General features: G+C 37.1%; 4 protein-coding genes across 4 annotated transcripts in view; 1 reads left to right on the plus strand and 3 right to left on the minus strand.

Moving 5' to 3' along the window:
• The first annotated feature begins 524 nt into the window (after nucleotides 1–524).
• LOC111470700 lies at nucleotides 525–2,477 on the plus strand. The gene is made up of 4 exons (XM_023116287.1): nucleotides 525–748; nucleotides 856–922; nucleotides 2,114–2,194; nucleotides 2,276–2,477. Exons 1-4 carry the CDS (start codon nucleotides 587–589, stop codon nucleotides 2,344–2,346), a joined length of 381 nt encoding a protein of 126 aa, XP_022972055.1. The 5' UTR covers nucleotides 525–586; the 3' UTR covers nucleotides 2,347–2,477.
• Nucleotides 2,374–8,343, minus strand: LOC111470696 (protein SMG9-like). Its single transcript, XM_023116284.1, has 8 exons — nucleotides 8,047–8,343; nucleotides 7,539–7,647; nucleotides 6,742–6,857; nucleotides 5,601–5,720; nucleotides 5,324–5,413; nucleotides 5,067–5,215; nucleotides 3,772–4,030; nucleotides 2,374–3,489 (listed from the first exon to the last, which is right to left on the minus strand). The coding sequence occupies exons 1-8, from the start codon at nucleotides 8,278–8,280 to the stop codon at nucleotides 3,337–3,339; spliced, it is 1,230 nt and encodes a 409-aa protein (XP_022972052.1). The 5' UTR covers nucleotides 8,281–8,343; the 3' UTR covers nucleotides 2,374–3,336.
• A 600-nt stretch (nucleotides 8,344–8,943) lies between these two features.
• Nucleotides 8,944–11,740, minus strand: LOC111470699 (50S ribosomal protein L18, chloroplastic). Its single transcript, XM_023116286.1, has 3 exons — nucleotides 11,479–11,740; nucleotides 9,657–9,818; nucleotides 8,944–9,278 (listed from the first exon to the last, which is right to left on the minus strand). Exons 1-3 carry the CDS (start codon nucleotides 11,677–11,679, stop codon nucleotides 9,129–9,131), a joined length of 513 nt encoding a protein of 170 aa, XP_022972054.1. The 5' UTR covers nucleotides 11,680–11,740; the 3' UTR covers nucleotides 8,944–9,128.
• Nucleotides 11,647–11,870, minus strand: part of LOC111470695 (CBL-interacting serine/threonine-protein kinase 1-like) — a 20,174-nt gene continuing 19,950 nt past the window's right edge. Inside the window, exon 11 of the mRNA XM_023116283.1 lies at nucleotides 11,647–11,740. Coding sequence (XP_022972051.1) covers nucleotides 11,738–11,740 — 3 coding nt within the window. The 3' untranslated portion in view covers nucleotides 11,647–11,737. The remainder of the gene's footprint in view (nucleotides 11,741–11,870) is intronic.

Genomic DNA, 11,870 nt, shown 5'->3' on the forward strand with positions numbered 1-11,870 from the left:
TTGTACAAATAGACAGAAATAATAATAATAATAATAAATAAATAAATAAATAAGAAAAATATAATTTTTATTAATTATTTAAAAAAATATATTTGTAATACAGGTTATATTAATAATTAAATTTCATAAAATTAAAATATCAAACATTCATAAGTCACAACCCATCAGTGTGACTAATGTTAAATATTCTTAATTGAATTGTAACCCTATTTTCGAAGGTTGAGTTATATTGTAAAACTATTTTCGGGTTACTCAGGTTGACCCGACAAAAAAATGTCAATTTGTAATCCAATCTGAACAAAAGTTCAACCCGACCTAGATCGAAAAAAGTCTAACCCAACACAACCTTTATAGTTTGAGTTGGGTAGTTCAAGTTGGTCGAGTTCTTGGGTTATACGAATAATCCTAATTAATATAATTAAAATTAATAGATGATTTAATGAAAATTTTAATAAAGATTGAAATTAAAAATTTAAGGTAAAAATTAAAAAATCGGGCAGTTTGTAGAAAATAAAAAACCCTAATTTGGGATAAATACCTCAAAGTTAGGGTTCCAGGGGTGAAACGAATCCGAAAGTTGAAGACAATGGCGAAGTTCAATGTGGTTCAGAAGCAGAGACGAGCTCATAAAGCTCAGACGAAGAGGGACGCCCATGGTGATCCCTTGACGAAGAAGCTAAAGATCAAGCAACAGCCTACTTATGTTTCCAGTAAGCGTAAGCGCAAGTTGATGAAGAAAAAACGCAGAGTATGGATTCTATGTGCCTGCGTTTGTTTTGTGCTATGTATTTCAATTGAAAGTATCTGTGATGCGGATTGATTGATCTCTTTTTGTTCGATTCTTGATAATTGCAGGAAGAGAAGGAAGCTTTACAGATGGGGCTGACGAACATGGAAGATGTTGAAATGGCTGTTGCCGAAGGTAATTCTTTCATATGCTATTGCTATTTTCGTATTTGAACTGTTCCTTCAATTGTCAACTTCCTGTGGTTTCCCCCCCTAATTTTAACTTGTTGAAGGGCTCTAGGAGAACTATTTCGAAAATGTTTTCGTTTTTGAGCATTAAGTTCGTTTTCACCATGAAGCTACTTTAGAAATTGTGTTGGTGCAAGCGTAGGCCGGGTCTGTTAATGACAATCATGTTTGTGATAGGGTTAAGGGGCACAAACAAATAGAGTTTACAGTAATAAGATAGAAGTATAGGCACTGTGATTTTTGTTAATAAACTATAAGGATTGAAGCGAAGCCTGCGCCACGGAAGATTGCTAAGAATTCTTTCAATTGGCATATGGATCATTTAAACTAAACTTGGTGAATTGGATGTATAATTTACACATGTTTGATGTGCAAAAGACAAATTAATCAAGAGAAGTGTTAAAAGTCTTCTCAATGCTGTGAACTGTTCTGTTATACTTGTTTCTAGCCAAAGATTCCGAACTAAAGCTCAAATAAATTAAAGCCAGAGAATATTGGATGGGAAGGTCCTTCATATTGGATGGGAGAGCTATGACAATAGGGAATCTCCTCCCCCCAATTTGGACTATGATTCTCATCTTTACAGGACGTTTCTTCACCTCTCATACTAACTTTAGAACTAATACTTGTAAAAATGTGATTCTATCGTGCAAAGTTTTGTTCATCCAGTAGTCCTTGGGGTATATATATCTGTATGCACGTGTTTTGTGCATAGTATCTTTGGATTCAATAGCTTCTTTGCACCTTTCACATTTTGAACCCACTTGTGGCATATTTCCCACTTGTTACCAAATGCTTGTGTTTCTTGTGAAAAAATAATTGAGAATCATTTGGGTGATTCACAATATTAACATTTTTGGCTGGATCCCATTCATCTGGGGAAGAAAGCAACAGAATAGACAATTGGTACTGTTATGTTTTGTGCTCGAATAATATTTACGTTCTCCAGTCCCCCCTTCTATCCATTTTTCTCATTTTTGAGAAAACCTGTCATATGAAAAAAATGAAAAAGAATCGGAACACCAATTTGGTGTATGGCTCATGAATTGGTCATACAACTTGATTGAACTAGTTTTCACTTGTGCCTGCTTTATTTCACTCTAAATGATAATTTTCTTTTGTTTCTGCACTGATATAGAACTTAAAAACACCAATCGAACATCGACCAAGTTCCATGTGAAGAAGAGTGTCCGGCTTAGGCAATTAAGGAGCAGCAAAGGCAAGTGTTGACTATTTACTGTTTCTTCTCCATATTTTGTACTAATTCCCTATTAATCTTTCATCTTTTTTGAATGTGAAGGCAAGAAGAACAAAGGAAAATCTTCTTCCAGTTCAGGTTCTACAGCATCAGGCGATGCCATGGTGGAGTAAAATAGGTGACAGAACGTTTCTTTTTCTTTTTTTTTTTTTTCAGTTTTGAATGCCTCTAGTTCTATTGTAAAATCATATTGGCTCGTTTTAATGGCTATTGCGCTGCAAATGTTCGTAGCTTTGCAAGAAAATGTTCTAAAAAAGATAAAAGATGTAGATTGCATTGAATGAGAAGCCCATGACTAAATGCTTGAAGCTAAGATTACAGCTCCAATTGAAATCATGAGCAAACCTCAGAACTCTCCAAACAGCTCCAATTTATTGTTATTATTATTACCCAACTTTTAAACAACATACTAATCTTTGAACCAAATTTTCTTCGTTATAGCAAGGTGGCTAACTTGATGGTAAACCTCTGCTATTTGCACATCACAAGAATATATTTTGCAGCCACTCATATTGTATCCATTCATACACTACGGTTGTAACATTGTGTTGAGTGTCGTGGAGCCAGCCTTCGGACACCCTAAGAGACACAGTGTTGTGGTGCTAAGACACTATGGAGGGCGTCTCAACGTTGTTGCAAATACCCCCTCCAACCAAGGCGCAAGCAGGCTAATTTTGATGAAGTCAAAAACAATGTTTAAAAACAGATAACATAACCAACGAATCTCTTTGGCTTAGTAGATGTATGAAAACATAATATAGAATAAATATTGCATGCCAACCAGACCCTAAACAACTACATTTATGGGTACTTGGCGTTGATGGTGAAGATCATTCTATTGACATCGTTCCCACGTTCTAGAATGAATAATATGATCGGAAAATCTTTCATACATTTATAAATGGGACGGTTGAAATTATCACCAAACGAATCGACCTGTCTAACAAAAATGAAAAATCTATACCATGTATGATGGCTGAAGTGAAAACAGCAGAGATCAGCTCAGAATGGAGAATTACTGATGAGGCCTAATACTAAAGGCTATGCAAACAAACCATGCTTTTGTTTTTCCTTTACAAACAGAACAGAATCATATCATCCAACTATCTCCTGAACATACCTGAAGATTGAAGCGTTCTAGCATACTCCATTACAATGGGAGAGCTCTTCACCAATTCCCATATCTTCACTGAGTTTTTTAACCAATCACGTTCTGAAACAGTCCTCGAAAACGACGTACCATTCATGGATAGAACCTGAAGGTAAAGGAGATTAATTAGTTAGAAAATTTTACATATATATAAAGTTCCAACCATTAATTTAGTCTTTGTTCTTTCATACTTCATTTTGGTCCTAAAACGTAAACTTTATCTTAGTCTTTAAACAACAAACCTTAAGCTCTATATACCTTTTTGTTGAAGGTACAACGCCTTTACAAGTTGAGCTATGCTCAATGAGTTAATTATAAAAACTCATAGAGATTTAAACCAATATAAAGAGTAGATGAAAAAAAAAGAAGGTAAAAGTGAACCAAGTACCTGATCCCTCAGCTTCCACAAAGCTAAGTTAAAACTTTCATATTGGCCTCTTGTCGAGTCATCCTTGTTTCGATTTGGGATGAAAAGCAACCTTCGATCTTCACCATCTACATCTAGATTTCTGGTATCTGGAACCACAGAGGAAAGTAGCTGCTCACTTTGGACCTTGTCTCCCATAAATGAGGAGGTTTTAAAACATTGTGCAAATGCTCTCTTTAGTTGCAAGATGTTGTGTGGAACAAGATCTGGATCCTCCACTCTGCTCATGATTTACACAAAGAAACAGAGTACCAATCAGTTATTACCATATTCCTTGAGCAAAATGTTAAAGGTTTAAGAATTGTTTTAATAGGGATTGGAAATTTTGGGTTCGGAAGGTGTGCATTTCTTTGCAGATTTTATTTCTAACTTCTTATCTAATTCTTCTGTTACTCTAAAACTATATCTCCTGATAATTTATGGTTTATCAGTGTGAGATCCCACATCGGTTGGGGAGGAGAACGTTTATCAGTGTGAGATCCCACATCGATTGGGAAGGAGAACGAAACATTCTTTATAAGCATGCAAAAATGTCTCCCTAGCAAACACGTTTTAGAAACTTTGAGGGGAAGCCCGAAAGGGAAAGCCCAAAGAGGACAATATTTGCTAGTAGTGGGTTTGGGCGGTTAGAAATGGTATCAAAGCTAGACACTAAGCGATGTGCCAGTGAGAAGACTGAGCCCCGAAGGTGGGTGGACACGAGGTGGTGTGCTAGCAAGGACGTTGGGCCCCAAAGAGGGTGGATTGTGGGTCCTATATCGATTGGAGAATGGAATGAGTGCCAACGAGGACTCTGGGCCCTGAAAGGGGGTGGATTGTGAGATCCCACATCGGTTGGGGAGGAGAACGAAACATTCTTTATAAATGTGTGGAAATCTCTCCCTAGCAGACGAGTTTTAAAAACCTTGAGGGGAAGCCCAAAACAAAAAACCCAAAGAAGACAATATCGGTTAGCGGTGGATTTGGGATTTTACAATTAAACTCTTTAAATAACGAGATTCTTTACATACTATTTCAAATTTTGAGGCTGGAGACGACTAAGGGCGTTTTAGGGGTAAGGTTTAGGATATCAAGATTTTTTAAACAGCAAGGATTTCATGGTTTCGTGGGGTATGGATGTGAAATATAGTCTATGCTGCTTCGCCTACTAGCTTGTGCCTTGAAGGATGTTCTTCCTTGTAATTGTTAATAGTTTCTAAGTTTAGAGGCGACCTTGTTGAAAGGATGTAAAAAAATCTTAGAAGGTTTTCACTCACTTTGCATGAACAAAGATTGGAGTAGCCATATATTCTTCACTTGCAGAAACTTTATCTTTGTGTTCCTTCTCGGATCCTACATTAGAATTTTGTGTATGAGAGAAAACAGAAGAAGATGGATCGGGCAAGCCATGTTTAAGCAGGTCAACCTGCAAAAAAGAAATAAATGTTATGATAGAGCAACGACAAAAAAACGAAGCTTCATGACATGACATGGTTAAGAACAGATGATCAAGATAAAGGTTCCTACTACTTACAGTTAACATCAAACGCCACATATTTAGATCTTGAGCTCCCTCCGATATCACAAGGACAATATTGCAAATAGACGCTAGAAGAATGCCCAGCTAAAGGAATCCTTGCAGAGTAACGGGAAGAAATTTGTAAGATCATAACTACAATGGATAAATAATTCCACACCATAATAGCATTGTTAGTGTAATCATGTGGTCAAACTCTAATTCTCTTCAGACTGCTACCCATTCCCCCAACCCCTCCAAAACACAGACAAAAGAAGGCTCTCTTTAGTGTTACCTGAATACTCATAAGTTCATGAGCCAATTCAGCAGATAGAGATTCGCCACTAATAACTGAGATGGTGGATGAACCATCTGGTCTCATAATTTCAGCTAAAACAGAAGGACTGAACACAGGCTGCAATTATCAAATTATCATGCAAAACTGTAAGTAACAAATAAAAATATAAGACTATAAAATCTCACATCACAAGAATTCAGAAGATTTATGCATCATCACCATTAACCGGTCACTCAAGAAACAGAAATAAAAAGTAAAACCCATAAAAGAATATTGTTCCTTCACTTCAGTCACTTCAGTTTAGTTTTATGATTTTTTTTTTTTTTTGTTTTTTTTTGTTTTTTGTTATTCAAACTAGCGAGACAAAGCGAGTATCCATCAAAGAGGATTTCTGCTTTCCCCCTCTTTTATGAGAAAACTAGCTTTCATCAACATTAAAAAAAGTGTTACAATCTTGTTTCAACAATACAACTTGGTTTTTAAAAGTTTTAACATTATCCCCAGCCTATAAGAAAACGTTAAAAAAAACCCTTGTAGTTAAGTTTCGGATAGAAAACGTTGAAACTTTGTTTCAATAATACTTTTGACCTTTAAAAAATACCATTACTAGAATATGGTTTGAAAGACTAGGGGTATTTTTGGAACATTTTAAAGTTCAGGGGTATTATTGAAACAAAACTCAAAGTATTGGGTATTTTCTACAATTTAGCCCCCCCCCCCCCCCCCCCCCCNAAAAAAAAAAAAAAAAAAACCAGCACAAACATCCGTTACTTGCTTGAAACTATGTTTGTGTTATGTCACTATGCGTGCAAGGACTTATCTCGGACCATTATCCAATCTCCGCAGCTTGGAACGACTCTTACAGATAAAAAGAGAATCTCACATATCAAAGTGCATCAATCACCCACTTTTTGTTCTGGAATTAGCTTCATTTCAAATCTTTGTCAAGGAAATTGAAAATGCAAAAATCATTCTAGGCTGATAGGATATAATTGTGACTATATAGATCATAGTATTCTCTTTGAAAAGTTGGAAAACTTAAAAATCAAGTGGGAAATAATGTATTTATCTATCCAAATACCTGATCCAGTTATCCTAAAACGTAAAATGGCGAAGTATATATTCACTAGGAAAACACCTGAGTATCCAGAAGAATGATCCTCTCTGAAGAAATTCGTGGCTCAATGCCCAACGTGCAATGCCTAGCCATGGCTCTAACGTCTTCAGATAGAATTGGAAATGGTGGTAGCATACCTGAAACATGTACAGAAGGATGAAACTACGAATGAACAGTACTGATGAGGAATGACGAAGATTTTGTCCATGATAAGAAACAGATGTTGCAGTAATACTTAGCCGTTAAAGCATATAAAGTTGTAGCCTTCACAAGATTCTTGATTAAAAGATTGAGGACAAACAATAGAAAAACTTGCAAAATCCATAAATAAAATAATAGGATGAACACTACATTTGTAGGAGTCTTGTTTAATGAAAACACCAACTTACATGGTAAGTGCTTCAATCTAACTCCAAAATATCCCAAAAGTATTCCAAAAATATCCAACATCTTAAATGCAAAATGGCATCTTCAAACAACATGTTCCAGATCCTCCATAATCAGCTTTCAGAAGACTCGAAATGACTGAAAACCATAGACGAAAATCTCTGAACAAAGTCAATGGAGTTTTCTTCTTCAATACAAAAACCTAACATTTTTTAGGGATATTAACTTTCTAGAGCTCAGTCTGGACAGGGGATGAGCAGACTAAGTGGGGGAAAGCAAGCAGAAAAATAAAAGCCAAAGGAAAACACACTCAAGGATCAAGTAGCCAAAAATTTGAGCTAGACAAAGACATTATTTGCTGGTCACTTAAATCTAGAAGTGAATAAAAGCAGAACAAACAAATTAAGAACGTAGCATCAGAGATATCTCACCTGGAGAACTTCCATCGAAGCCATAAATCTCATTCATGATCGTCGACTTACCAACTCCCGGTGGACCAATTATTCCCACCACTTTGAACTCCGTATTCTCAGTCAAAAACTGTAGAGGAATAGTAAAGGAAATGTTAATCGTACTGCCCACCAATTCTCAAATCTCCTCCCAACCCTTAAAAACTGCAAGTGAAACCCTAGAGAGATGATATTCCCCTGAACTGTAAAGAGACAAAATGTTTCTAAACCAACTGATCCAACTCTATCAGTATCATCTAACCAAAAATAAAACGCCCATTTCTGCAGCTGATTAACTCTAAAACTTAAGATGATTTTGTTTCTACTTTAAACGGAGTGTAAGAGATCGATTCACTCGAGCATTTCATCAATTAACAAAAAGACTGAAGTATACCAAATTCCATCAATAAACACATTTTACTGGAACAGTTCCTAATTTCAATAGCAACAAGACGCGAAAAGAAAAAAGAGGGAGTATCTAATCGTTTACCGGCAGGAAACGGTCAATGTGGAAGTCCCAGGAATCGGAGAGAAGATTCAGGGATCCAAGTGAAGGGAGACGGGACCGAATTGATGCGGATTCGTCATCGGCGCCGGCGCCGCGTCCAATCTTAGAGGAAATTGCTCCACCGGTGACGAGGCCGGGCTTTGCCAGAAGAATTTTGGGGGGAGGAGGAGTAGGCGAGGAATTGGAAGAAGCGTTACCACCAGTAGAACCTGCCATTGCTCAGATCTTTGCAGGTCTGTTTTTCCCGGTCGCCTGATATATATTAGCCCTGTTAATCAATTGACTCTTATCAGAAATTCGAACACAGGATCTCACTCAAAGTTTATATTAATTACGAGTTCAAACATCCGATCTCACTCAAAAGTTTATATTAATTACGAGTTCGTTCGTTTTGAGTTTCAAAGATTTTGTTGATAAAAGTTCAAATTGAACGATCTCCACAAAAAATTATTTCCATTGGACACCTTCTACCCCATCCATAATTTTGTAGGGTAATTTCATATATTAGAATTTGAAATAAGAAATTTAATGAAAAATAAAGTTGAACCTCCCAATTCATGAGTGAAAATTTTTAAGACTAATTTAGCTCGTGTCGACTGAATTTGACTTTTACACTATCTTCTTAGTACATAACCCAATGAATTCGAGCTTATCTTAGCAGATAAAATATCAATTTCTTTCTCAAGAGTCGAACAATTCATCATAGTAAATCCGAGCCCATCATAGAGAAAAAACATCAATTACTATTCTAAAAGTCAAGGATTCAACTAGTTAAGACATATATCATCCACTGAGAGGTTAGATATTCAAATATGTCACACTAGAAAAATACATTCAAAAGATAGGCTAATAACCATTTCTTCTGACTGACTTCGATACTTTCAAATGATAGATTCAATGTAATGTTTGTTTTTGAACAAAGATGATGAATGAACGAATAATTTCCCTCTTAATTTCAAGTGAAACAAGCTACAACTCAGGTCTAATCAACAGAAAAATATGGGCTTCTGATGGCACTGTTACGGCAAACCATACAGAAGACAATGAAAAACACAGAGGGATATTCAGAACACAAGGCCATGTTCACGAGCTGCATCAGCAAGAGCTTCCACACGTCCATGGTATGGATATCCCCCACGGTCAAAAGCAACTTTTGTTATTCCTTTCTCCAGACAAGATTTTGCTATGGCTTCCCCCACTTTCTTTGCTACTTCCTGCAACCGTATTATCCACATATAACAAAAATTTTGCTTCTAAAGGTGTGGCTACGACCGTAAATTACGTGATGTCTGTTTAGTTTCTAAACTTAATCACATCCCTAGGCTTGTAGTTCTACATGCATGACTAAAGCTCAAGGGCATAGAGATAGAACCTATGAACAAATCTGTTCCAGCAAGGCTATGTACGATAACTAAACTTAGTTTTCTAAAGAGGACAATATATGTTAACGGTACGGTCTCCATTATAGATTCTTTCTTATTTGAAGGAGTAAGAAGATCTACATAGACATCAAGCTAATGCAACAAGAGTTTGGAAGGGGAAGGAGGAAAGCTAAACATAATTGAATTAATTCTTAGTTGTAGTGAACTCACAATGGTAGGGCCAGAAGTGTAGTCTAACCCCTCAGAGATTGATTTCTGCATTGTTGAAACTGCAGCAAGCGTGTGCATCTTGGAGTCATCGATAACCTGGACATAGAGATGCTTGTTGGAGCGGAACACAGACAACCTTGGCCTCTCAGTTGTTCCTTCAACCTGAGGCACAAGAAGATGAATGTACTGTGAACTGTTCTACTGTATACCAGCAAGAATCAATTGGCTCTTCTAAATATAACAATTCTGAACTCAGTACTGTTCTAAAGGGATTCAATCTCCCAGATTCCTCATTGACCATACCCTGTGGCTTATATTGCCCAGAGGGTGTGAGATAGCCATTTATACCCATTTGACAAAGCGAGATCTTTCTTTAACCAGTCTAGATGTATTCCAAAAGTTTTTGAGTTGGAGACAGATCCTATAGAAAAAATTGAAAATGTCACCTTCCCAAGCGTCAGGTCAAGGATGTGTAGTGTTTTTGTAACAGCTCAAGCCCACTACTAGCAGATATTGTCCGCTTTGGTCCGTTACGTATCACCGTCAGCCTCATGATTTTAAAACAAGTCTACTAGGGAGAGGTTTCCAGTATCACAGTCAGCCTCATGATTTTAAAACAAGTCTACCAGGGAGAGGTTTCCACACCCTTATAAGGAATGTTTCGTTCTCCTCTCCAACCAATGTGGGATCTCACAATCCACCCCCTTGGAGGCCTAGCGTCCTCGTTGATCTCACAATCCACCCCCTTGGAGGCCTAGCGTCCTCGTTGGTACACTGCCCGATGTCTGGCTCTGGTACCATTTGTAATTGTCCAATCCCACCGCTAGTAAATATTGTCCTCTTTGAGCTTCCCCTCAAGGTTTTAAAACGCGTCTGCTAGTGAGAGATTTCCACACCCTTATAAGGAATGCTTCGTTATCATCTCCAATCAATGAGGGATCTCATAAAGGCATTTATGTGTAGAATGATCCATTTTTGTACCATCTTTAGCCTCCAGTTTTGAGAGATCAGTTACCATCCCACATTTTGGCTGTAATCGATTGTGGTTCCATATATGAGGCTTGTTTCCTAACTAAAAGAATAAATACTAGGTGGGATATCTTTCTTACCTTGTTTTGTGTTCTAGGCTCCAAACTCTGGTTTCCTATCTATTCTTTGTACAAGCTACATTTTTCTATAAATTTTAGCTTCTCCAATGAGTAAATTTACTTTCAAGTCATCTGAGGCCCAAAGAACTGTAAGTCTCCGCAGATCTTATCTTGAAACAAATTCCAATTACAGCTTTCATGAACATCATTTGATGCTGAGAACAATAAAATATTTCTATTTTGAATTTTGACTCCCTGCAATGAGAAATAAACAAGCTCATTGTTCTTTTCCCTCTTTTCCTCAATCTTCAGAAATCCAGGACCTTGGTAGTGGAACAATGACAAAATTCTAAGAAACAAGTACACCTCCAAGCTAGTCTAACCAGAACTTCTAAAATAAACGACGAGTTCACGAATTATTAAATCAATCCTTTGGAAGTTCACAATAAATAGATACCTAGAATGAAACAAAATCCACAAAGAAGTAAAACAACAACACACACTTGCAATAAGAACCGAGAAACACCGAGTAATTCCCGGGAGTAATTAAAACAAACGAAACCTAGATAGCTCATTTCAAGAATAATCCCAACCTACCTCCATTTCCGGTGAATCTCTGAAAAATTTTAGGGCGCAGAACAATGTGGAACGAGAGAAACGCCAAATTAGCATAACAAAGTACGCGAAGGGGAGGGAAGGCGGTATAAATAGGGGAATAAGGACTCGATGATTACCTTCTTCCTGATACGAGAATGACGAGCAGCACGGTCCTCTCGTCTGGTGGTAGCCTTGGCTTCGATAACGAGAGAATGTCGGCCGGAACTTGAAGTGGATGACGGAAAATTGAGATGAGGAGGAACGCGAAGATTCTGTGAATAAGAGACGCCTAGAATGGAACTTCCGAGAAACGATATAAAAGCAGTGGCTGAAGACATTGTCGTCCTGCTTCTCTTCTCCTCCTCTTCTTCTTCTTCTTCTTCTTCTTCGAAGGCTCTACTGGTTCGTTTCTTTTCTTCTTGAGAATTGCCTTATCCTTTTGTGTACCGGTTTTTCTGTCATTTCACGATGTTAATTGGAAAATCCATGCAAATTAATAAAAATTCAAAAAAAAAAAAAAGGAAAAAAA

This window comes from Cucurbita maxima, unplaced genomic scaffold, assembly GCF_002738345.1.
Source record: "Cucurbita maxima cultivar Rimu unplaced genomic scaffold, Cmax_1.0 Cma_Scf00047, whole genome shotgun sequence".
Taxonomy (NCBI): Eukaryota; Viridiplantae; Streptophyta; class Magnoliopsida; order Cucurbitales; family Cucurbitaceae; genus Cucurbita; species Cucurbita maxima.